The following is a 24,312-nucleotide window of genomic DNA, read 5'->3' as shown; positions in this document are numbered from 1 at the left end:
GCGGCACCGTGGCAACCGCGGTGCACGGACACCCTGAGGGAATAGGACCAGGGGCTGGGGCCAGATATGCTTTACGGCACTGCCGGGCAATGAACCATCCCGGGCTAGGGAACTAAGGACTATACAGCGGTGGGAACGGAAAGGACGACGGGGTCGGGAAGGTTTGCTTTACGGCACGGGCGAGGTGACAGAGTGGCTTCGAGAGGGGTGAAGACAGGCAGAGAGCTTTTACGACAGTGGAAGAAACGCCTGCCGCAGGCATCTTTACGACGAGGGGGTTGGCGCCCAAACACTTTCAGCTTTGCGACATTGGCACCGACAACCCAGTCTTCGTCGAGTCAGGCAACACCTTAAAGTATTCGCTTTACGGCAGGAGGAAGAGGTGTCTCTCCTTCTCGCTGCACGTTTGGAAGTGGTGTGAGCGGGGACCGAGGACCCAGAGCAGGGAGCCGGGACCTTTATAAGTGAAAATCTCTGCCCTCCACACCACTGAGGCCAGATATGTCTCCCAACACTGTCGCAATTCCTCCACGTTTGTATCATAACTCATGAGAGGCAGAGCGGGCCGAGTTTGGGGGAAAAAGGGCTCGCGTATGTTTCTGGGCAACCCCATCTTGAACCCTAGTCCAGCGAAACTTGGATTTTGAAGCCACGAATAGAGTGCAAAGGGACCCCGGGAAGCAGTTTCAGGCATCTTCGGTGGTCCCCAAAGATTGCCCAAAAGCTATTAACAACCCATCAGCACAACTCTCCGATGCTCGCGTTAAGGTTAGGGGACTGTGACGTCACAATTAGGCTTCTCACCCCATGACCAGGACCCCTGACTGTAATTGGATAATTCGGATGAGGGCGGTGATGGGGGAAGAAGGGCGGGAACAAATCCTAGAAACAAAGAAAGGTCTTTGGGTGAGACAGAAAGGGAGGGGCAAGCGGAGAGTTTCCCAAGCCGAGGGCCCTACTTAGTTTTGATTTTGCCCCCCGCGGCTCCAGGGAGCAGAGGGAGAGGGGACCCGAGCCTCGCCCAAACTTCTCCCGCGCCCCCTGCGGGGGCGGGGCCTCAAGGGCGGGGCTATGTGAAGCCGGGAGGCGGGGCGGGGTAGCTGAGAGTGGCCCCCTAGTGGGGCCATGGAGAAGCTGGAATCTCTGCGGGCTGCTGGCGGCCTTAACGGGGAATCTCCTGGAAACAACATAGTCGAGGCAGGCGCCGGGCTGCCCTCCGTAGTCGTGTTTCACGGTTCTGGGCCCCCCATGCACTCCGGGGGAATCGTAACTCGCAGTCCTGAATCTGGCCAGCTCTCCGAGGGGACAGAAGTCCTCGGTTCCGGGCTCAACCAGCACCCTGGGGAGGTTGCGGGCCACAGCCTTGGGTCTGGCACATACCCTGGCGGAACCAGTGTATTCGGGACGTCCAACCTGGGGTTCTCGGGGCCTGGAATGTACAACTCGGAGGACATTCCGCGCTCCGGGTCAACTCGCATGTACCCCGACAAACTCTGTGAGGACCGGCCCCGGAGCATCCTAAAAAACAGCAGCTACGCTGTGATGTATAAATCCCCCAGGGCGGAGAGGTAAGGCGCCCAGGAGGAAGAGGTTCCGCTCTCTGGGGGAGGCGGAGTCACGAGGAAAGGGGCGGAGTCCCAAAAACTAGAAATGAGAGTAGGTGAAGTTAATTGGGTGGGAAATCTGAGGTTCCAAGTCTATGTGAAAGTAGCACCGGATAAACCCTGACTACGTAGTACGTGATTATCATCAGGTGTGACTCCATCCCCAGCCTCCTACACCTCTGGATCTATAAGTACAAGAAAAAGTTTTCGAATGTTTAAAAGAATGAGAGATGGCTGTGAGGAGGAGATCACCAGAAGGTTTCATCCCCATTTTTTGTATCCTTCCCTCACCCCAAGGAAAAAGTCTCAGCACTGGGATGAAATGAATATCCTGGCCACCTACCACCCTACCGACAAGGACTATGGATTTATGACGGTGGATGAGCCCAGCACTCCCTACCACAGGTGCTGAGCCCTCAGCCCTAGCCCTTTGAGAGGAGTGGGGGAGGCCAAAAGGCCTTAGGGACTGGCTACTGCCTGCCGCCCCCTCTCAGGCACTACTTCCTGCCTCCTCTGCAGACTGCGGGGCAGCGATGAGGACCTGCTCGCTGGGACCTCCCACACAGTGACTCCTGAGGAGCTAGCAGAGAGGTGAGTCTTGCCAGAGATCAATAGAAATCTGCTTCCTCCCTTCACCGTTGAACTCTGGGGTCTGAGCCAGCTCTGCTTTTTGGCCCCCAAAAAGGGAGGTACTGCAATTCTTATCAGGACTCACCCAGGCCAAGGTGGGGGAGTCAGCCATCCCCATCCATTCTTCTCTCCCTTCCGTGCCCCCAACTAGTCTCCCTCCCCTTCAGGTTTGCAACAATGGACAATTTCTGCCCCAAGATCCTCCTGTACGGTGATAACAGAAGCTCAGGGTCTTCAGACACCTTTTCCAAGACACGTGAGATGAGGGACAGGGACTGACTGTAAAGGGGAGGTGGAGTGAGCCTTCTGCAAGAGCCTGGCAGGAAAGCCAAACTCTGACACTGGCCCACAGAATCCAGTGATTTTGAAAAGCACCGCAAGGCACACTACAATGAAGGAAAGTTCCTCAAGCTTCAGAGAAACCTGCCCTTGGATAATAACAAGAAAAGCAGTGTGGGTAGTGTCAGTGTGAGCAGTGGGGGTCGAGGTGTGGTGTTGGACCCAGAGCCCAGGCCTGCGGAGAGAGGAGGGGCAGGAGGCCTGACCAGAGGAGTCAAAGATGAGTTTGGCCTGGTGACCAGAAACGACATCTTGGAAGCCAAAGGTTAGCTGTGGTTGGGCCCCAGAGACCCAAAGGAATTGTAATCCAGAACGTTCTCTGGTATAGTCTGTCTTCCTCAGTGAGCATCGGCCCAGGGTCCTGTTGCCTGAAAATAAGTCATGCTGGATGGTGACCCTAGGGAAGACAGGGCAGCTGAGGTGGGGTACCCATCAGGATAGTCCCCAAGGAAGGCTGGCAGGGGAGGAGGAACAGAAAGCCCAAGAGAATCATGGGAGATGGAAAGGTCACTGACATTTTCCTAAAATGGGAGGAGGTGATAGAAGTGAGAGGAGAAACTGGGGCTTGAGTTTCTCCCAGTGCTGGGAGGGAGGAGCAGTCACGATGATACTGGTGGCCTATCTTCCCTAGGTAGCCATAAGACTCAGATTGATTTGGGTGACTCCTCAGATGCCCTTGCCTTCAGAAATCAGTCCCCAGCTTCAGCCACCACTGTCGTGTTGGGGAAGGAGACAGATCTGCAACGCAAGGAGTATTACAGAAAAGGAAGATACCTGAGGTGCTCTCCCCACCCTGAGCTTGAGGAGGACACAGAAGATGAGCAGCAGGCCAGTGAGAGCTGGGCCAGGGCAGTCTGGGGGCGGGAGGGCCTAGAACCAACAGACTTCTGGGTGCCCCAACCTTAGCCCCGTGATGCTTCCAGGCTCCACAGGCTTGAACTGGGTGATTGAAGATCCCATCAGCACCGAAGTCCGTCTGCTGGACCACACCGGAAGCTCCTCAGAGGATCCTGAGGCCACAGAGAACTCCCTGAAGGTGACAGTGACACCATCGAAGCCTGGTGAGGGCACCAGGCCACCGTCTCACCGGACTTGGCAAGCTCCCATGCCCCCCACCCCGACTCCCCACCAGTGGATGGACCACAGGTGATGAGCAAGGCCCTAAACATCCTTGTGTGCCAGTCCACGTTGCATGGAGAGGACCCAGGGAAGCTCAGAGGGATTGGAACCCCCTTCAGCTTGGCACCACCGCTGCCCCCATGCCTCCTTCCTGATTCCTCTCTGCCACCCTCCCGGCTCCAGGTACTGCCCTGTCCTCCAAAGACAGTGGGTCCCGAGCAGTGACTGATTGGTGTCAGTGGCTGGCAACCAAGGGGCTGAACTGGCAAAGCACAGAAGTCTCAGAGAGGGAACCTAGAAGCATCCCAAATTCCTCAAACCAGAGCCAGCACAGACGTGAGCCCCGGCAAGGTAGGGCAAGGGGCTGCCTGTGCTGGCCAGGGAGAGAGAAGGGCCAAGTGGGTAGGTTCTAGGGAGCCTGAGGGTCACATGGGCCAGATCTCACATCTGCTGCAAGAAAGCCACTAGCCAAACCCCTTCTCTCTCCAGATGAAACCCTGCGGCTTCGATGGACTCAGGAGGAGGAAACCAGACAATGGAAGATGTAGCCAGCTGGGGATGGGGTGGGGGCCAGCCTTCCTCTGACCTCACCACCCTCAATCGGTGTGGACAATAAAGAGAAGACTAGCAGGAGTCTGGGTGCTGTGAATGGGGGGGCCATGCTGGGCCTGAGCAGTCTTTGAGAAGGTGGGGGAGAGAGGGAAGTTCACACCCAGGAAACCACGAGCAGGCAGAGCAGAGAAGAAAGCTTGGAGTGGTCTGGGGGACTGCAACTAGCACCTAGGAGTCCAAGAAGGCCCTAACGCCATGGGATGAGAGAGGTTGCTGTGATGCAGTCAAACACACACTTACAATATTGTCTTTAATTCTTGCAACAACCCAGGAGGTAGGAGTTATCATCCCCATCTTTCAGATGAGGAAACTGAGGAGTCAGTCACGCAATCAGGAGAATTTGAACCCGTGTCTCTCAGGTCCCCATAACTCAACCACTGAAGGAGAATGAAGCTGAGAGAGACAGGGCCCCCAGTAGGAAGGTGACAGCAGATAGCCTCTGAGGGCGGGGCTGTGGCTTCTCTGATCTCAGGCCCTTCTCCACCGCCCAGGCCCCGCCTCTACCCCTCCCCGGCACAGCCTGGAAGTGCGGAGTGAGAGCTCCTCCAAGGACACCCCTTCCACTTGGGGAGAAGATCGTGCCCCCCAGAGGCTCTACCCAGCAGAGGACCCTCTCTTCCCTCCTCCTCAACACCCCTCCAGGGGCAGGGAGTGCCTCCACCTGCATCTCCACCCTCCTGGCCCCAGGGCCCTGGAGCGGTCAAGCTGAGATGACGGTCAAGCTGGATTTCGAGGAGTGTCTTAAGGACTCGCCCCGCTTCCGGTAAGTGTGCACAGGTCTGGGGGACAAAGGGTGGGAGGTCCGACACCCCCCAATGTGTACCCACAACCTTCCCCAAGTCGGATGTCCTTCCAGGGAGTAAGTCTCAGAAAGGGACAAGATGGAGCATCTGGGCCAAAGCAGTACCATTACTATCAAATCTGGTGCTGTGATCCATGTGTGAAGGGGCCTCTCCAGCCTCTCTCACCCCTAGAGCTGGCATTCCCTCCTCCCTCTCTCAGGGACCCCTGCCCCTCCCCCAGCACCTGCTCTGGGCGGTTAGCAACTTCCTGCCCTCGCCACATCCACCCTCCTTCTACCCTTCCTGCTCTGGCCTGGGCCACGGTGGCTCTGGTACAGTGAGCAAGCAAGAGAGGTTGGGTGGGCAGTTCTTAACCCATTAGCTTTTTCTGCCTGTATCCTCCATCCCCGAACCCCAACCCCCACCTCCCTGCCGACGCTGCCCAGGCGGAGGTGGACAGACCAGATGGATGCAAGCTCTGTTCCTATCCCATTCCTCCTTCCCCAGAGCCTCTATCGAGCTGGTGGAAACTGAAGTGTCGGAATTGGAGACGCGGCTGGAAAAGGTGATCCTGAAGTGGAGAGGTGACCCAGGAGGGAATTAAAATGAGAAGGGTGGGGCCAGGGAGACACTTGGAGACCGAGAATGAGTGCAAGGGATGACTGAATACAAACCAGGCTGGGTAGATACTTGGGGGCTACAAAGAAGCCCAAAGGCAGTTCTGTACCCTGAAGGAGCTTGTGATCTTGAAAGGCAAGATTCACCTGTGAACTTACTTGGTCAGCTCTGGGGCCCTGTATTATGCGGGACTCTGGGTGCCGCAGGGAGAGCAAGACTGTTTCTGCCCCCAGGGAGCCCACAGACTGCCTGGAAAACAAACCTGTAAAACACTTCAACACAAGACAGTAAGGCCTTCCTGGCCGCTGTGTAAAACTGCCTGCATTCACACACACACACACACACACACACACACACTCCCATCCCCCTTACTTGGCTTTATGTAGCATTTATCTCAGTCTTACATGTCACGTTTACTTGCTGTATTAGTTTTCTATTGCCATCTGACAAATGATTACAAATCCAGTGACTTTAAACCACGCACATGTGTTACAGTTGCAGTGGGTCAGGAGTCGGGCACAGCTGAGCGGGTCCTCTGCTCAAGGTCCCAGAGGCTGCAGCCAAGGTGCCGGTGGAGGCTGCAGTCCCCTCTGAAGCTCGGGGTTTTCTTCTGGCCTCACACGATTGTTGGCAGCATTCAGTTCCTCGCTATTGCCTGGTTGAGGCCCTCATCTCCTAGAGGTTACTCACAGTCCCCTGCCACGGGGCCCTGTCCACAGGCAGTTTACTTGGTAGCCTCTTCGAGGCCAGCAGGAGAGTGCCCCGTGTGCGTGCTGGCCCGGTGCCATCAGTTTCTGTCAGAATGCGCCCACAGGCCTCACTCATCCACACACAAGGGGAGGGTTACTCAAGGCTGAGACTCATTAGGGGTCTCCTTAACCCATGTCTGTCATGCTTGCCGATTTTTTTTTTTTTTTTTGTCTGCTTTTCCCCACTGGAATGTAGCTGTCATGAGGGACTTTTATGTTTTGTTTTTGCTCAATCCTAGTGCCTATACGATAGATAGCTTGAATGTTGGTAGGTGCCCAATTAATACATATTTTTTCACTAATCTTTTTATTTTTAGTTAATTGTAGACTCACAAGAAGTTGCAAAAATAGTCCAGAGAGGTCCCATGTCCTCATCTCCCAGCCTCCCCCAGTGGCAGCATCTCATTTAACTCTAGTATGCTCCCAGACCGGGAGATGATATTTTTATGATACAATGAACTGTTGAAAGACTTTACTTGGATTTTACCAGTTTTCCATATGCTCTTAAAAAAAAATCTTTGTGTATAATTCAGTGGCACTTTGTCACAAGTGTAGATTCTTATAACCAGCATCACATTCAAGATATAAAACTCCTATCACCACAGAGGAACTCCTTTGTAATGTCCTTTGTCATGATACCTTCCTTCCCTTCCTTATCCATGACAACCACTCTTCTGTTTTTTGGATCTCTAGACTTTTGTCATTTTTAAATTCTAATATAAGTGAAATCAACCAGTATGTGACCTTTCAAGACTGGCTTTTTTTTCCCACTCAGAATAACATCCTTGAGTTTTATTCAAGTTGTTGCAGATCAGTAGTTATTAGCAGTTCATTATGAATAGTTACATGTATGAATAGCTTGTTCCTTTTGCATTACTGAGTACCAGTTCCATTCCATTATATGGAAGTATCAGTTTGTCACTGGTTCCGTCTTATGAAAGTTCCTTATTCAGATCTATCTGGGAAGGTGAGGTGGGTAAGGAAAAAACTGAACCCTCAGTCCCCTAGCTCCACACAGTGGGGTTGTGAGCACCTTGTTGTGGACACCTGATGGTGATACCTGATAAGGTTTGATCGTGGTCAGTTTCCTGACCATTACTGACCCTCCCAGTTATCTTCAAGTCAAACTGTATTTCCCTGAAGCATTCACTAGCCCTAAAAAGTGTTTTTCAGTTCAACAAAAGTTCAGTGAGCAGCTATGGAGCCCACTGAGTCTCTGCTGCCCAGGATTTCCTTATAGAACCTCCCTGGTGGTTTCCTGTTCCCTGGGCCAAGCTCACGGGCTCCCCAGATACTCCATCCCAGATATGGTGACTCAGGCTAGAGCCAATGGTGTTACCTGTGGAGCAGTGCAGTTCCTGCAGGTAACAAGGGCCAGGGGTCAGAAGAGCTCGCTTTGGCTTCTGGCTCAGCCACCTGGCTCTTCCAGAGATCCTCCTCCGGACAGTCACTTGTGCCCTTGTTTATCAAGCCTCCCTGTTGGTAACTGGGACCAGACAGAATGTGTCCTGGAAGCATCCTAACATGCCATCTTTGCCCTGACCCATCTTTGCCCTGCTGAGCAATTAATACTTATGAGGGGATGGTCAGTAAGCATAGGATGGACAACTCCAGACAGTAAATAGTGTAGAATTGAACACCAACCAGGTAGAGTAATCACCCTGTGAGCCAGACAGTGTGTGAGGATGGAGTTTCTGGGAAACTGTAGCTCCAAGCAGCTGGAGCAGGGCAGGGACAGACATCTGCAAGTGGCAGAGAAAGACGTTATGGAGGTAAAGCTGATGCTGGCGTGGGTGACAGGCTGGGAGGAATTCTGTTCCAGGCACAGAACAGTGGGAGCAAAGAAACAGCTGGGAAAGCACCACGTGTGTGTTAGAAACTGGACTGGGCTGCAGAGAGGTGGAGGTGAGGTGGGGGAAGGAGGGGCACAGCCCTGGGAAAGGCAAGAGGAAGTAGAACAGGAGCAGGGGTGTCACTGGGTAGTGGTGGCAACTGGCATGACTCCCTGTTGCCCTGTGGCTTCCTAGCTCCTCAAGCTGGGGAATGGCCTCCTGGAGAGCGGGCGCCACTACCTTGCCGCCAGCCGCGCCTTCATTGTTGGCATTTGTGACCTGGCCCACCTGGGGCCCCCAGAGCCCATGATGGCGGTATGTGGAGGGTCCTAACCAGGGTGGGGCGGGGTCTGGGATGTGGAGAGGTCCTGTGGGAAGGGAGGGTTGGTCTGGGGTCCGCAGGTCCCAGGCAGACTGGGGAGCGCGCCATCTGAGACAGGCCCAGCAGGCTGAGTCTAAGATGGGTGGGCCCTCCCAGGGTGGGCCCTCCCACCCCACGCCTGGTGCTCTCTCTCTGTCTCTTCTTGCCTAGGAGTGTCTGGACAAATTCACTCAGAGCCTGAGCCACAAGCTGGACAGCCACGCAGTAAGTGGGGGTAACTGGTGGGGGGGGGGGAACAGGTCGTCTGTGGTCCTGAGCCCCACATGCCAATTTCTGCTTCCCCTCAGGAGCTTCTAGATGCCACCCAGCACACACTGCAGCAGCAAATCCAAACCCTGGTCAAGGAGTGAGTTGAGAGGGAGACCAGTCCTCCAGTCCCCTTCCCGTTACCACAGGGGCCTCCCTGAATGAAGGAGTTGTGAGACTGGGGGATTCTGGTAGCCTGACTGTTATCCCCATCCCAAGGATCCCCTTGGACTTCTGCCTGTACAGAGGCTAGCTGAAAGGCTGAGGGAGCCCCAGGGGTTTCTCTGCCGGGGGCAGACGGGTGTATCAGTGATTCGGTGATATCCCCCCACCCCAGAGGTCTCCGAGGCTTCCGAGAGGCTCGCAGGGATTTCTGGAAGGGAGCTGAGAGCCTCGAGGCTGCTCTTATCCACAATGCAGAAGTCCCCAGGCGCCGGGCCCAGGAGGCCGAAGAGGCAGGAGCTGCTTTGAAGATTGCTAGAGCTGGGTACCGAGGACGGGCACTGGATTATGCCCTGCAGGTGCCTGCCCTCGCCTGTCCTCCTGGGGTGCCAGGGCCTCAGTCACCTCTAGGCTGAAGAGTCCCTGGCGTGCAGTGGGAGGAGGGCATCTGTGTTTTCAAGACTGACCCGAGGTCTTTTGGGCTCTCAGATCAACGTGATTGAGGACAAGAGGAAGTTTGACATCATGGAGTTTGTGAGTTGCAGTGGCCAGGGCAGGGTGGGGAGGAGCCTGCTGATGGAGAGTTGGAGGGAAGAGGAAAAGAGAGAGGGGTCTGCCCCCTGCCCACCTTGTCCCCCAGGTGCTGCGTTTGGTGGAGGCCCAGGCTACCCATTTCCAGCAGGGCCATGAGGAGCTAAGCCAGCTGGCCCAGTACCGGAAGGAGCTGGGTGGCCAGGTAGTGCTCCAGGCAGCAGGGAGGTGGAGGAGGGAGGGTAGGGGCTTGGAGAGGACACTCCTGATCTAGTTGGGGGAGCCCGGGGCCATCTGAGATGCCCCTCCTGTGCTCAGTTACACCGGCTGGTCTTGAATTCAGCTCGAGAGAAGAGGGACATGGAGCAGAGACACGTGCTGCTGAAACAGAAGGTGAGGGCTGAGGCTGTAGGCAGGAGGCAGACGGGCCTGGGGCCTTGGTGTCTGCCCACTTCAGTTGCCTTTTGACCCTCTTGTGCCTCCAGGAGCTGGGTGGGGAGGAGCCAGAGCCAAGCCTAAGGGAGGGGTCTGGTGGCCTGGTCATGGAAGGACATCTCTTCAAACGAGCCAGCAACGCATTTAAGACCTGGAGCAGGTGAGGAGCAGACATCCCAAACAACCAAACCCATCGGATTATATTATTTTGAATGGTTATAGTGTGTTAAATACAGCCAGGAAAAACAGACACACCCCCTTCCTTCAGAGGGTTCACATTCCATCAGCAAAGACAGACAATAATATGATAATTAGGTAAGTTGTATGTTATATTAGTAGAAGGTAAAAGTGCCATGGGGGGGAAATAATAAAGCCAGCAATGTGGAGAGCTGGGGAGAGGTGCAACTTTAAATAGGGTAGTCAGCGTAGGCCTCGTGAAGAGGTGACTTCTGAGTGAAGACTGAAAGGATATCTGGGGAAGAATGTTCTAGGCAGAAGGAGAAGCGAGCGCCAAGGCCCTGAGGAACCTAGAGCGTCCATGGGTGTGGACAGAGGGAGGGAGGAGGAAGTGGTTGTAGGTGAAGTTGGAGCTAATGGTGGTGTGAATCATGATGGGCCTTGCTGGCTTTCAGAAGGGCCTGGGTTTTACTCTGAGGGAAATGGGGAGCCATTGCAGGATGCGGAGCAGGGTGGTCATCTGCTCTGACTCAACCCCTTCCCCTTCCAGGGCCACTGCCAGCCCGTATGGTGTCTTGCATAAATTAGAAAATAGCCCCTTCTCTGAGATACTTTTATTTGCCAAGAAATTGTAGCAATAGACTTATTTTATTAGAAAAAGCATTTTACTGTTATCTGCTGGAAAGTTGTTTTTGTAAATATATCAAATCTGAGTTATTCGAGATGTGAATAGCACTCCTTAGAGGTCCGGGTCTGCACTGTCCACCCTCCTCTGGAACATCTTACGGGATGGTCAGCTCAGGTCTCTCCTCTCAGCATGTCCTTCTGGGGCTAAGGACACGACTTCTGCTGCCCGTGTCCCCAGCCACATCCTGAAGCTGCCCATGTCCCTAACTATTTCCACCTCTTTCAGACGCTGGTTCACTATTCAGAGCAACCAACTGGTTTATCAGAAGAAGTACAAGGTGGGTAGGCCCAGGTCCTGATGCCTGGGCTTGGAGGGTATCAGCCCTGCTGTGGCTGGCTGGACGTCTGCCCCCTGGTCTCCTTTCCCTGCCAGGACCCTGTGACTGTGGTGGTGGATGACCTGCGTCTCTGCACAGTGAAGCTCTGTCCCGACTCAGAAAGGCGGTTCTGCTTTGAGGTGGTGTCCCCCAGCAAGTGAGTGCAATGCCCAGGGGTGATGGTTGATACGTCTCAGTCTTATTGGAAAGGCAGGGCCAATCACAAAGGCATCCCTGGGGCAGGGTGCTAGAGGCCCCCTATGCAGCCTTAGGCTTTAATCTTTGGTGGCTCTACCAGGGGGAAGCCTGGAGGAATGGTGTAGGGGGATGAGGGATATGTAGAACGCTGTTGCCATTCGGTACAGAACTATTTCAGTGTGACTGGTACGTGCTGAATACTAGCTGCACATCAGCCTGCCCATCCTGCCTCATGGCTCCCCAGGCCTCAGACCCCTCCCTGTTCTCCGGCCTTCCTCCTGCCCAGGTCCTGCCTCCTGCAGGCTGACACAGAGCGCCTCGTACAGCTGTGGGTCAGTGCCGTGCAGAGCAGCATCGCTACAGCCTTCAGCCAGGCTCGCCTTGATGGTAGCCCCCGGGGTCCAGGCCAGGTACCTAGACATGGGGGCGCACGGCCAGGCTACCCAGGGAGATCTGACCTCCCTTCCCCTGGACCTCAGAGCCACTTTTTCTTCCCCTGTCTCCCCCAGGGCTCAGGACACCTGGCCATGGGCTCCGCTGCCACCCTGGGCAGTGGCGGGTCCACCAGGGGAAGGGAGCCTGGCGGAGCAGGGCATGTGGCAGCCCAGGTGCAGAGCGTGGACGGCAACGCCCAGTGCTGTGACTGCCGGGAGCCAGCCCCTGAGTGGGCCAGCATCAACCTTGGAGTCACCCTCTGCATTCAGTGCTCCGGCATCCACAGGTCACTTCCCAAGGTCCCAGCATGGGCCCCTGCTCCCTCTAGCAGCAGTGGGGATGGGGGTGGGGAGGCAAGATAGAGCCCATCACACGGGCTCCTCCCTTCCCACCAGGCCTGGCTTCCTCTCAGATTCTGCCTGTCACTGCGCACAGGCCGGGTCCCAGCCTATATGGTACAAGGTGAACCCAGGTGGGCCCAGCCCCTCAGTGTCCTGGTCTGGCCAGGGCAGGAGGTCACTCTGAGGAGTTTATTGGCTTGACTAGAGTAGGGGTGTGGGGTCAGGGCAGCTGAGGGTGGGAGGCCCAAGGAGGGCAGAGAGAGAAGATGTTGTGAGGCCTTAGCAGGTCTACGCGGGCCCCACCCAACGTCAGCCTGGTGGAAGGAGGGAGGGGGATGGTGTGGAAAGAGTTGTCCAGGCCAAAGGGCCAGGAGAGAAGGAGGTTGGCTGGCAAGGACGAAGAGAAGGAGTGGTGAACAGGCAGGATCGTGGCAGATCCGGCTCAAGGCTGCGTGGCTCCGGCTGCTTCCTGGCCTGACGCCTCCCCTGGGCATGGCCAGGACCCCTACACAGCACTTTGCCCTGAAGTCTTTTCAGGACCAGCAGCAGCTCCCCCGGCTGCTGCCCTACGGAGGGCCTGACTTCTCTCCTGGCCCTCCAGGAGCCTTGGAGTTCATTTCTCCAAAGTCCGGTCTCTGACCCTTGACTCGTGGGAGCCGGAACTTGTGAAGGTGACTTGGGGTGCTGTGAGAGTGTGGGGAGGGGGCTGGGGTGAAGCTGGGGCTGCAGAGTCCTGAGGGCTCAAACACTCAACCGCACCCTATCTGGCTGTCTCTGCCTCTGCCGGGGCCGACGGAAGCTCATGTGCCAGCTGGGAAACGTGGTCATGAACCAGATCTATGAGGCCCGTGTGGAGGCCATGGCAGTAAAGAAGCCAGGGCCCAGCTGCTCCCGGTGAGGCTGGGGAGGAAGGGCTGGGGCTGCCCTCCCTATGGGGAGAGGCGGGAGGAGGGTCTGGGATGGGAGGAGGAAAGACTGTCCCCTTCCTCATCCCAACCCTCCTCCTCCAGGCAAGAGAAGGAGGCCTGGATTCACGCCAAATATGTGGAGAAGAAGTTCCTGACCAAGCTTCCTGAGATTCGAGGGCGAAGAGGTGGCCGGGGGCCCCCAAAGGGGCAGCCTCCTGTGCCCCCAAAGCCAGGGAACATCAGGCCCCAGCCGGGAAGCTTCAGATCCAAGCCAGGTATAGTGTTGGCTGGGCATTCATTAAGCGCCTGCTGTGTGCTCAGTACCATGCCAAGCTCATTGGGGAGGCTCTGAGTCTGAGGCCCAGGTCTTCCCCTGGAGAATGCTGCAGGGGCTGGACCGCACTGGCACTGGTTTTACAAGGCGAGAGTTTCAGGGACTGCAGTGAAGAACTGGAAGGATCATGGGGCTGGGAATAGGCAGGGAGGGCTGTGTGAGGGTGTCAACAGCATGAGAAGAGTCAGGGAGAATGAGCTAGGTTCTCCAGAGGAGGAGGATGTGAGTTTGGCTGGAGAGGAGCCAAGAGAAGTGAGACTGACCATCACCAAGTCAGATCACCTGTGACATCCCAGCCAGTTAGAGTGGTTGGACCAGAAGAGGTCAATGATGCTGTCTATCCTGTATGTCCTAGGGAACCCACCCACATCCACTCACACACACCTCCACCTCCCGCCACAATCGCTGGTCCTGAAGGCCTCCCCACAATTGAGAAGTGATCTATCCCATTACAGTATCAGGTGGCTGTGCTGAGGGTCTTCTTCCCAGATTCACAGCTGGTTCCCCCTAACAGAGCCAACCTCTGATGACCTGGGCAGCCTGCACCCTGGGGCCTTGCTCTTTCGAGCTGCTGGACATCCTCCATCCCTTCCCACCATGGCTGATGCTCTCGCCCATGGAGCCGATGTCAACTGGGTCAACGGGGCTCAGGAGAATGCCACACCGCTGATCCAGGCCACAGCTGCTGTGAGAATCTTGCCGACCTCTTCACCCCACTCTAGGGCTCCTCTCCTCCTCACTCCTGACTTTGGTCCCAGCTCTCATCCCTCCCCACACCCCATAGGGAACGATAACCAACGGAGATTGGTAGCAAAGAGTGTGAGATTTGGAGGCAGATGAACCTGGGTTTGAATCCAGGACTTCAGCACTTACAGTTATGAAGCTCTCTATGCCTCAGTTTCCTCATCTGTAGAATAGGGTAACACACCTCATTAGGTTGTACTATGGATTCAGTCTATGAATACACATAAAGAGGTAGAGCAGAGCCTGAGATTCCCATACCCCACCCTCTGAACTGACATCACTCCAACATATCTTTAAATCTGCCTCTAAAGATGCCACCCTCTCTCCCCATTTTCTACTTGTCTATGCAGAATTCTCTTCTAGCCTGTGAGTTTCTCCTCCAGAACGGGGCAAATGTGAACCAAGCAGACAACCACGGTCGGGGCCCACTCCACCATGCAACCATTCTTGGCCACACCGGGTAGGGGCGGCAGGGATGATGGCCTTGGGGAGGAAGGCTCCAGCTGGGATGAGGGGCTGAGTGAACTTGGCTATCCTCTCCAGGCTGGCCTGCCTATTCCTGAAACGGGGGGCCGATTTGGGAGCTCGGGACTCCGAAGGCAGAGACCCCTTGACCATCGCCATGGAAACCACCAACGCTGACATCGTCACTCTGTGAGGATGCCTGAAGAGGCGGGGCTAACGCTTACCCTATCCATTTGGGGAGGGGCTAACGCAGAGACCCCAGTGTGTCAGGCGGAGCCTGGGGCAGGGCGGGGCCAGCTCCTGGGCAGCGAAAGGATGCTCAAGTGTTTGAGGTGTGGAGTAGGAAGCAGGGAGGGCGGGGCCCGAGGAAGGTGAGAGGTGAGTTTATTCTGAGAGAGGCATGATTCATCAACATTGTTGTTAGGCATCTTTTAAGCACTAGACCCTACGAGAACAGATGAATGAAACAAAGCAGCTCAAAGGATGGGAAGGGCGAGTAGTGGGGAAAGGGTTATTCATGTCTTAATTCCCTCCCCTTCAGGCTACGGTTGGCAAAAATGAGAGAAGCTGAAGCCGCCCAGGGCCAGGCTGGTAAAGTACCCTTAAACACACACCCTCATTGTTACTGGTAAAGTACCCTTAAAAACACACACACACATACACACACATTGTTACTGGTAAAGTACCCTTAAACACACACACACACACACACACACACACACACACACACACACACACACACACACACACACCCATTGTTACTCTGTGCTTTTGGCCCCTGGTGACCTGTCCCCAACCCCCTGTGCCTAGCTTCATTGATTAATTACATTTTTATTCAACAAATATGTCAATATTTGTCCTGGTTCATCATCCAACGTGCCAGGTCCTTGAAACAGCAAAGCATAGGCGAGGGCGCTGCCCTAACGCGCAGATGTCCCCTCCACCCACGCTGGAAGCGCGTGCTCTTACCAGGCCGGGCTGTCCCTATTGTGCTTCTCCGTACTAGGGCCCAGCCACCCGGCCTACCAGCCCTTCCTCCCTCCCCTCAGGAGACGAAACGTATCTGGACATCTTCCGCGACTTCTCCCTCATGGCATCCGATGACCCGGAGAAGCTGAGCCGGCGTAGTCATGACCTCCACACACTTTGATCCCAGGGCTTCGCGGGCCCCCACCTCCCGCGCCTACCCTCCCCACCGCCGGCCCCTTCACCATTAAAGCCTTTGTGCTTTGCTCTTCCCTTCAAATTCATGTATTGGGTGATTCCTTCGGGCTGGCAAGGTGTTGGGCGCTGCAGCTCCCGGGGTGCGGGAGCGGTTGGGAGTTTCGAGCTCTAGTTATGCAAGGGGCGACTCCCGGGGAATGAAGTGGGAGCTTCGGCCTCAGCCCGAAGCTGAGGCCATGGGCGTGGCTCTAGGGCTCAGGCTACGTGGCCAGACCCGTCCGGCCGGGGAGAGGCCACTCGCGTGGGCTGTGTCCAGCCTTCCCTTAGGCCGGGACGGAGAAGCAGGCTCGGGCCACCCTGGCCCCGAGGTATCCCTGGAATGCGGCGGCTCAGCACCCGCCCCCTCGGGAATTCCCTGCGGGGGCGACTGGAAGGGAACTGGTCCCCAAGCCCTGGACGGCCGGGCCTCCGTTTCCTGAGCTGCGGGATAGGAGACGCCGGTTCCCGCCGAGTTGCAGACGTGCGGCCGGGCACACCTGGGGGCCGGCGGGGCTGTCGCGGCCACATCCGGAACGACGCGCCTGAGTCACCCTCCGGGCCCCACCCCCGCCAGCGCCTGCCCGTCCAGCCCGTCCGCCCCGTCTCTCCGGTTCGCCACTTTCGGCTCCCGCCACCACCCCAGCGGCGCGCGCCTGGCGGGGGCGGGGGGTGGGGCGCCCTGGGGGCGGGGCTGTCTCTTAAAGGGCCCCCGGCCGCTGCCCTTAGGCCACTTCCTGGGGGCGGAGAGGACTTGAGCGGCTGCGGCAACACCGGGTGAAGGCGGCGGCGCCCGGGTCCCGAGACTCCCGGCTGCTCCCATCAGAGTCCTCGGACACTCCCAGCTCCGACTGAGCGTGCATCTTCGCTCCCCAGCCAATACCGAGGCACCTCCGCCATCGGCTCCAGTCAGCCCAGCCTCCATCTCCCGGGACCCGCGCCGGAGCCAGGCCAGGCCTCTGACTGGCCCCGGGAGCCCTACGTGGACTCGCCCACGGCGACAGCGATCTGCCCGAGAACTCGGAAGCTAGACCCTTCAAAGAGTCGGCCTTGTGCTAGCCACCGTCACCTGCTGGTTGGATTCCGGAAACCCACTATTTGAAGACGACAGAAAGGAATCGCAGACCACCCAGAATCGGATGCGTCTGGACCTAAATCTCCGGCCCTCTCTGGCTTCGCTCTGCTCTTTTCATCCGTTCTGTCAACCTTTCCGGTCTTTCTGTGCCCAGAAACCATCCCCCACCATCAAGGTACCTGGGGTGAGCCCTGAATCTTGCTGTACTCCAACCTGTACCTCCAGCCCAGAGACAGACTGAACCTGACGACCAAATTCCACACACTCAGGAAATTCCACCTTTTCTCTTTCAGTGTCTCCAGTATTCCTCAAAATTTCCCCTCCTCCTGTGACCTCTTCGCCCCCCTCCTTTGGGGGCCCTGTGACCCTGAATGTGGGGGGCACACTATATTCCACCACTTTGGAGACCCTGACTCGATTCCCAGACTCTATGCTGGGGGCCATGTTTAGGGCCGGTACCCCCATGACCCCCAACCTCAATCCCCAGGGAGGCGGTCACTACTTCATCGACCGAGATGGCAAGGCCTTCCGGCACATCCTCAATTTCCTCCGGCTGGGCCGCCTGGACCTGCCCCGAGGATATGGAGAGACAGCGCTTCTCAGGGCAGAGGCTGACTTTTACCAGATCCGCCCCCTCCTGGATGCCCTGCGGGAACTGGAGGCCTCTCGCGGGACCCCAGCACCCACAGCTGCCCTGCTCCACGCAGATGTAGATAGCAGCCCCCGCCTGGTGCACTTCTCTGCTCGTCGGGGCCCACACCACTATGAGCTGAGCTCTGTCCAGGTGGACACCTTCCGGGCCAACCTCTTCTGCACCGACCCTGAGTGTCTGGGTGCCATGCGGGCCCGATTTGGTGTAGCCAATGAGGACAGGGCGGAGGGAGGCCCACACTTTCGTCTGGAGTGGGCCCCCTGCCCCGCAGAACTCCCCGAAGTGGAGTACAGGAGACTGGGGCTGCAGCCACTGTGGACTGGGGGGCCAGGAGAGCGACGGGAGGTGGTGGGCACACCAGGCTTCCTGGAGGAGGTGCTGCGGGTGGCTCTGGAGCACGGCTTCCGTCTCGACTCTGTCTTCCCTGACCCTGAAGACCTGCTCAACTCCCGATCTCTGCGCTTCGTCCGGCACTAAGAACTGGGAAAGCTGCCCTCAGTTTGACTGGGGGCAGGGCGGGGCAGGGCGGTGGGAAGAAAAGATGGGTCAGGAAAGGGGATGAAGGCTCTCCTGAGGCCTCTTCCTACCTCTGCTTCGGGAGCTGTGAGAGTCAGGGATCCACTGCACCTGACTGGAGTCCATATGTGGGCAGGAATCCTCAAACCAGAGCCCACCAAAGGCTCACAAGACCAGAGGGTCTAGATGAGTGCTAATCCTGGGAGGGGTGGGGAGGTTTCCTCAGGCAGTTTCTCACCTGAGCCGGGGATCTCCAGTGTTTCTCGGTTAGAGCTCAGTGTTCAGGGGTCTGGAAAAGTGGGGATGCTTCTCTGCCCAGGCTAGGCCTAGCAGAATCATAGAGGGACACTGAGGTCTGGGGGAAAGAGGGACTTTAGATTGCTCTAACGTGGTTTCATGGACTGTGATTCTCCTGGAGCTGGTGGCCCTGCCTGACCAATGAGAGATCAGAACACTCTGAAACATGGGAAGGGAGATTCTTTTGGCTGTGTCCCAAGCCTCCACTGAGGGAGACAGAAAGGCTACATCCCACCCTGGGTCGGCATAAAGGAGCTAGGAGGATCCCCATTAACTATGGGGCTGGAGCATCCCTCTGGAGATCCCAGGGTTTATAGAATCCCACATTGATGGTAGGGCTGGCCATGGGGAGCAGGTGGCAGCTTCTTGGGTCCTGGCCTTACTTCCTTCATGCGTACGTGCGTGTCAGCCAGTGAGTCTGACTGATGCATGCATCTCTGGCATCCTGGCTCCCATCTGTGTTGCTGGTGATGGTGTCTGTGTGTGGTCTTTCTGTGGTCTCTGCATGTCCAGTCCTGTTTGGGGTTGCCCGGCAACTGTTTTGACACCAGGTGTGTCTGTGGTATAGGTGTGAGTAGACTGAGAATTAATTTAATCACAAGGTGTGTGTGTGTGCACACATGTGCTTGATATCACCACATAGGCAGGAGGAGCCTGTTGGGGTTTGAGTCAATAGGATCTTCTGATGAGAGGTAAGAGAAAAGTCACTGGGCTGAGCCTGGCCTTGGAGGCCTGTATAGAACTCTTGGTTGCTAAGGCAACCATGAGCCTGTTGCTAGGTGATAGCTGGGGAAGGCCCAAGGCTGCCCAGGGCAGAGAGAACAGAAGTGTTTGAGAGAGTGGGGGAGGATATGGGAAGGGATGGGATTTCTGGATCCCTGAGGGGATGGGATGTTAACAAACAACTTCTTCACTGGGGGAGTCACATTATTTATCACTGGTCATGATTTACAAGAAGAAAAATAAAATTGCTTTTGGAACCACACAGAAACTTGTAAAGGCTGCTGAGGGCTGGGTTGGGGGTATAGCAAAAGCCCTGCTTTCTCTGCCCATCTTTCACTACAAGTGTCTTCTCGTCCCCAGTTCCTTGGGCCCCAGGTTTACCCCAGCTCGGGATGGAGCCATGGCACTGTTCTGGAATGCTCTAGAACCTCCAACTGTTCTGGAACACTCTAGAACCTCCAGGCAAAGGGCTGGAACCAGGATCACAGAGCATTCCAAGGTCTTCCCAGCCTAGGTCGGTCCAGCCCCCCTCCAGCACCCCCAGCAGGCCTCATGTGGATGCTGGCACTCAGTGGGATCTTCCTGGCAGCCGCCCAGGCCTGTGTCTTCTGCCGCTTCCCAGACCGTGACTTATCGGGCCGCCTGGCTCAACTCTGCAGCCAGATGGAGGCCCAGTGGAAGGACTGTGAGGTCTCCTGGAACTTCTCAGCCTTTGCCTTAGGTATGATCAGATATTCAGGGATGAGCCCAGCAAGTCACTCCTCTGCCCCAAGTGGGGCAGCATGTGGCTTCCCAGCTGTGCTTCTCAATCACCTCCTAAGTCCACAGCCCTTTCTGGACACACTGGCCTCTCCCCCTGGGAAAACTTCAGACCCTGGAAAAGTCAGGAAAGGCCCAGAACCTCCTTCTGGGCTGATGAGGGAATCACGGGTCCTTACGCATCCCTACAGATGATGCGTCTATGAACAAAGTCACAGAGAAGACTCACAGAGTCCTGAGAGTCATGGGTGAGGTTAAGAGGGAAGGCACAACCTAGGGGTTTGGACGGCATCAAGGAAAGGGATGGTAGGAGGGGGCTGGAGGGGCAGGGAAGGGTGGAGGCCAGGAGGAGACAGGAGGACTAGATGGGAGGTGCTGGGGGAAGGGGTGGAGGTGAACCCGCCCTGTTGAGGCCCTGGGCAATAGAGCTGCTCTGTCTCCCCAGAGATCAAAGGGTCTCTCTCCTCACTCCCTTCATATTGGCAATGGCTTCATAGGACCAAGCTCCTCGAGTACAACAGGGAAGGTATCAATGCGGGGACGGACCGAGGGTTGCCTGGGTTCTTAGGCAAAAGAGCGTGTCGCTGAGCTCGTTTAACCCCACCCCTCCTTGTCTTTCATTTCAGCTCTCTGCGCTCCCGCTTGCCGTGAGTAGGAAAGGCAAGGGGTAGCGAGGGCGAGGGGCCTCTGGGGCACCTGAGGAGAGCCTGCAGGTAGGGAGGAAGGGTGGGACTCGGGGAGGGTGGAGCAGAGGCTTCGCTCTCCAGCGCTGGTCCTGCTGTCTCCTGTAGGGGGCAGCACCATCCTGTACAACTGCTCCACCTGCGCGGGCTTCGAGGTGTACTGCTGGACCCGAAAGCGCTGCTTCCCAGGTCCTTACTCCCCACCCCTCCCTGCCTCACCCCACCCAGAACTCTGAGCTCTTAGACTCCCCCCAGGATCGTTCACTGCCTCTTGGGTTCCCTGCAGGAAGTCATGATCTTTGGGAAGCCAGGATTCTGCTCCTCTTTGTCTTCGGAGCTGTGCTGCTCCTGGGTTTTGTGAGCTTCGCAGTGGAGTGAGTTGGGGGATAAGGGCCGCAAACAGCCTCACCACCTCCAACCCACCATTACTTTCCACCACCCATCCTTCCTCCTTCCTTCCCAGCCCCCTTCCCTCCCCTTCCTTTCCCAGGGCTCCTACCCTCTTTCTTCCCTCAGGTACAACCACTTTCAAGCAAAAAGTGACTTGTGAAGACACAGACAGATCCTAGCCTCCAGTTCCAAGGAGCAAGTACCCACAACTTCCACGTCTCTTGCCGGGGGTGGGAAGGGCCAGCCCCTTGGTACCAGCCACAACGGTTCAGTCTTCCAAACCCCGACACCCAGACGTCCCTATCATCCCAGCGTCAGATGGCCTCCAGGGACCCGACCCAGGCACCCACAGCTGGAAAGTTCCTCCCCTCCAGCCCTCAGCCAATCAGACAGGCAGTCACCGTGCCAGGAAAATATCTACAGAAGGAAAGAATCCCCTCTGCACATGCCACTCCCACACCCCCTTCTGCCTGTTCCCGGAAAGCGGGGGTGTCTGCCCCAGAAGCTACTTCTGGCCCTCCTATGACTGATTGGGAATCCGGGAATGAGTGTTCTGGAGAACTCCCTCCCCCCAGAGTGAGACCACATCAGTCAGCCTGTTGGCATACTATCCTTCCATTTAACATTGTGAAGCCTTGGCCTCCCACAGAGGCCTCCCTCCTGCCAGGCCCAATTAAACCTGCTGTCAAATGGCCTCCGCCCCTGCCTCTGTCTGCAATGGGAGGCTCATAGAGCATAGTGGTTCTCAACCAGGGCGGGGGTTTCACCTGAGGAGACTTTTTCAACAACTGGAGACATTTCTGATTGTTTTGATGGCAGGGGTGGGGGGGGCAGGGCTGTTGGAGGGATATGCTACTGGCATGTGCGTAGGCACCAGGGATGCAGCGAAACATCTGAGAATGCACAGGAAAGTCCTCCACAAACGTCCAGTGTTTGGTTGAGAAACCTTGGTGTTTAGTCCCCTGGCTCTCAGGAGTTTTGATTTGGGGGATGGGAGATGAGACATGAGAAGGGAGGCCTGTCACTAACCGTAAGTCTCAGTCCAAGGGCCTAGGCTTGGAAGGGGTCCTGGCCCTGACCTCGCTCCATGGTTTTCCAACTGAGTACCTGGAGGCTCCAGGGCTAGCGTTCTCAAATAGCTCTACATTGAAGTCGCCTGAGCAACCTTCAAACCCCACCTGTTGCTGGGCCTCATCACCAGAGATTCTGAATTTAATGGTCTCACATGGGGCCTCAGTCTAACTCACAGCCAGCCAGAGTTAGAATCACTGTTTAGGGGGCCCATAAAGGTCCTGGGGATGGAGAGAGGAAGGCTTACCCTTCTCAGGAGAATACCTTCCGTTTTGTTTACGAGCTCGTCTAATCTCTTCCTTTTACACGCACACACACAAAAATGAGACCCAGAGATCATAAAGCCAGATCAGACAACTTGTCCAAGATCATACAACAGCTCACACATCCATTCATTTGACCAATTGTAAGTGATTGCCCACCAGGCGCCAGGCGGCACTACCGCCCACCATGGAATGAGAAGCCATGCCTCCCGACGGCCCAGGCACGACAGCGCCCCCTCGGGGCTGCAGTAGCTGCCCCGTACTCGGCTGTGCCCTCTTTCCAGGCTCAACATTTTGGAGCCGCTTGTTTTCACACCCAGCATGCTGTGGGTCATCCAGTTCTGCTCATTCCTGAAGGATCGCTATTCTCTTTGTCCCCTCCTCCTGCCCTATGGCCTCCAGCCCACTCTAGACCCCACCCACCTGCGGACCCCAATCTCCCAGATGTGCATCTGACTTTGCCCACTCCCCTCGAATCCGTAACACCCTCAGCAACCACACTGGTCTTCTTAAAACCCCACATCAAATGATGCTTAAGGACTTGGGCTTTGGGGTGTGTTAAGATGCCTGACTTCAAATCCTGGCTCTGGCTCTTACCAGAACTTGGACAAGTTATTTAACTTCTTTGTTCTTGTTTCCTCATATTTTAAACGCAGGTCATGTGTTTCCTTGATTCTACAGCATTCCCCCCCCCCCCATTTTAACATCTCTGAAGAATCCATTTTAAATTGAAGTCATGTCATACCATTAATACATAATAATGGTATATATTACAATTGATGATAATCTTTAATTCAATGAAATGCATCAGTGCTTACCTTCCAGAATTGCTGTGAGGTCCAAATCAGTTCATATAAAATGCTTGGGACTGAGCCTGACATGTAACGGACCCTCATTAAGTATGAGTCATTGTAATTTCTTATTTAAAGTCTTCCCTAGCTCTTCTTTGCATACAGAAATAGGGTTGACCCTTGACCCTGACATTCAAGACTCTCCATCAGCAGCTCCCGCCTGTCTTACTGGTTCTCAGTCTAGGACTGTCCAGATGCAGAACTGGAATCTCACTTGACTGTCCCACAGGCATCTTAGACTCCATGTGTCCACCCTCTCCAGACCTGACGTCCCCGCCCTGGCCCCACCCCGGCCCGTGAGTGCTCTTAGGCTTAATGGCAGCACCAACAGTGTCATGGACATCCTCTTCCTCTCCTGCCACTTGCCCACTTCTTGCCAGCCAGTGATCTACCGTCATAGTGCTTCTTGGAACCTGACCCCCATGTAACCTCAGAGCTTTATCTCTCAGCTCTGCCCACCCCACAGCCACACTGAATCACTTCTAGTTGCCCAAACACTGTTTCCTCACGTCTCCTCACCTTTGCCCAGGCTTGTTCCTGGACCTGAAATGCCTTTCTCCTCTGGCTTAGACATCATCTCTTCTGAGAAGCCTTCCCCAAGCCCCTGAGACAGAGTGGGGGCATGTCTGCTCCAGGCATCTCTCAGATGGTCCCTGTCACATCAGGTGATGGTTTTTCTTTACACATCTTCCCTCTACACCACACACTACTCTCTAAAGCCGCTGCTTAAGGATTGCTGTCTTTGTTCCCTCAGAGCCTGGCAACTGGTAGCTACCACGAAGTGTCCCTGACAACTCCAGCACCTTCTCTGAGCCCTCGTGATATGCCCGCCCCATGTCAGCCTTACATGAGCACGTAACACAGGAGGCTAGTGGAGTCTGTGTTTCTTTTGTGCACAGAAGGCCAACCGACTAGAGTATGGCCCACCAGGGCAGGAATGGCTTTTCTGAGCCTTTCACCCAACAGGGGAGGCTGCTGTTTTAACAACAGTTTTAAAAACAGCCCCACAGTCTGTGACGTGCCTCCTATCCTTCTCTTGAAACTGGACTCTGTGACTAGCTGGCCAAGTGCATGTGACAGAAGTGATACTGGGCCACTTTCTGGGCCCAGGCCTTAAGAATCTGGCACCTTCTACCCTGTGCTTCTTGGAACACTCACTTTGAAACGTAGGCACCATGCTCTGAG

At 55.9% G+C, this 24,312-nt stretch overlaps 4 protein-coding genes across 11 annotated transcripts; all 4 read left to right on the top strand.

Annotated features, from left to right (window-relative positions):
• Positions 1-368: 368 nt before the first annotated feature.
• LOC105077574 (uncharacterized) lies at positions 369-4,934 on the top strand. Of its 6 annotated transcripts, XR_012499390.1 has the most exons (10): positions 376-1,568; positions 1,902-2,009; positions 2,124-2,195; positions 2,402-2,490; positions 2,587-2,838; positions 3,205-3,405; positions 3,497-3,634; positions 3,876-4,043; positions 4,182-4,295; positions 4,796-4,934. XR_012499390.1 is itself a non-coding variant. In XM_010965998.3 (9 exons), the coding sequence occupies exons 1-9, from the start codon at positions 1,126-1,128 to the stop codon at positions 4,238-4,240; spliced, it is 1,530 nt and encodes a 509-aa protein (XP_010964300.2). In that variant the 5' UTR covers positions 377-1,125; the 3' UTR covers positions 4,241-4,322. The 6 variants fall into 6 exon arrangements, 3 of the variants coding, with proteins under 3 accessions (XP_045380772.2, XP_045380773.2, XP_010964300.2); XR_012499391.1 differs by lacking the exon at positions 4,796-4,934 and having other exon boundaries at positions 374-1,568; positions 3,497-3,668; positions 4,182-4,322; XM_010965998.3 differs by lacking the exon at positions 4,796-4,934 and having other exon boundaries at positions 377-1,568; positions 4,182-4,322.
• Positions 4,379-15,893, top strand: ACAP1 (ArfGAP with coiled-coil, ankyrin repeat and PH domains 1). Of its 2 annotated transcripts, XM_010965892.3 has the most exons (22): positions 4,379-5,067; positions 5,594-5,651; positions 8,481-8,600; positions 8,818-8,871; positions 8,955-9,013; positions 9,251-9,434; positions 9,565-9,609; positions 9,716-9,811; positions 9,925-9,999; positions 10,092-10,201; positions 11,132-11,183; positions 11,279-11,379; positions 11,707-11,830; positions 11,930-12,141; positions 12,798-12,867; positions 12,996-13,090; positions 13,207-13,379; positions 13,953-14,125; positions 14,533-14,642; positions 14,726-14,836; positions 15,189-15,238; positions 15,697-15,893. In XM_010965892.3, the coding sequence occupies exons 1-22, from the start codon at positions 5,015-5,017 to the stop codon at positions 15,795-15,797; spliced, it is 2,226 nt and encodes a 741-aa protein (XP_010964194.1). In that variant the 5' UTR covers positions 4,379-5,014; the 3' UTR covers positions 15,798-15,893. The 2 variants fall into 2 exon arrangements, with proteins under 2 accessions (XP_010964194.1, XP_045380770.1); XM_045524814.2 differs by lacking the exon at positions 4,379-5,067 and having other exon boundaries at positions 5,594-5,670.
• Positions 15,894-15,980: 87 nt separating this feature from the next.
• Positions 15,981-19,373, top strand: KCTD11 (potassium channel tetramerization domain containing 11). The gene has a single exon (XM_010965893.3). It carries the CDS (start codon positions 17,353-17,355, stop codon positions 18,049-18,051), a length of 699 nt encoding a protein of 232 aa, XP_010964195.1. The 5' UTR covers positions 15,981-17,352; the 3' UTR covers positions 18,052-19,373.
• A 198-nt stretch (positions 19,374-19,571) lies between these two features.
• Positions 19,572-21,636, top strand: TMEM95 (transmembrane protein 95). Of its 2 annotated transcripts, XM_074342303.1 has the most exons (8): positions 19,572-19,831; positions 20,061-20,117; positions 20,315-20,395; positions 20,496-20,516; positions 20,661-20,741; positions 20,839-20,926; positions 21,069-21,141; positions 21,255-21,636. In XM_074342303.1, the coding sequence occupies exons 1-7, from the start codon at positions 19,663-19,665 to the stop codon at positions 21,100-21,102; spliced, it is 531 nt and encodes a 176-aa protein (XP_074198404.1). In that variant the 5' UTR covers positions 19,572-19,662; the 3' UTR covers positions 21,103-21,141; positions 21,255-21,636. The 2 variants fall into 2 exon arrangements, with proteins under 2 accessions (XP_074198404.1, XP_010964196.1); XM_010965894.3 differs by having other exon boundaries at positions 21,069-21,636.
• The last annotated feature ends 2,676 nt before the right edge of the window (positions 21,637-24,312 follow it).

This window comes from Camelus bactrianus, chromosome 16 (genome assembly GCF_048773025.1).
Source record: "Camelus bactrianus isolate YW-2024 breed Bactrian camel chromosome 16, ASM4877302v1, whole genome shotgun sequence".
NCBI lineage: Eukaryota > Metazoa > Chordata > Mammalia > Artiodactyla > Camelidae > Camelus > Camelus bactrianus.
Note: the sequence above shows the minus strand (reverse complement) of the source record. Positions and strands in the feature narration are given on the sequence as shown.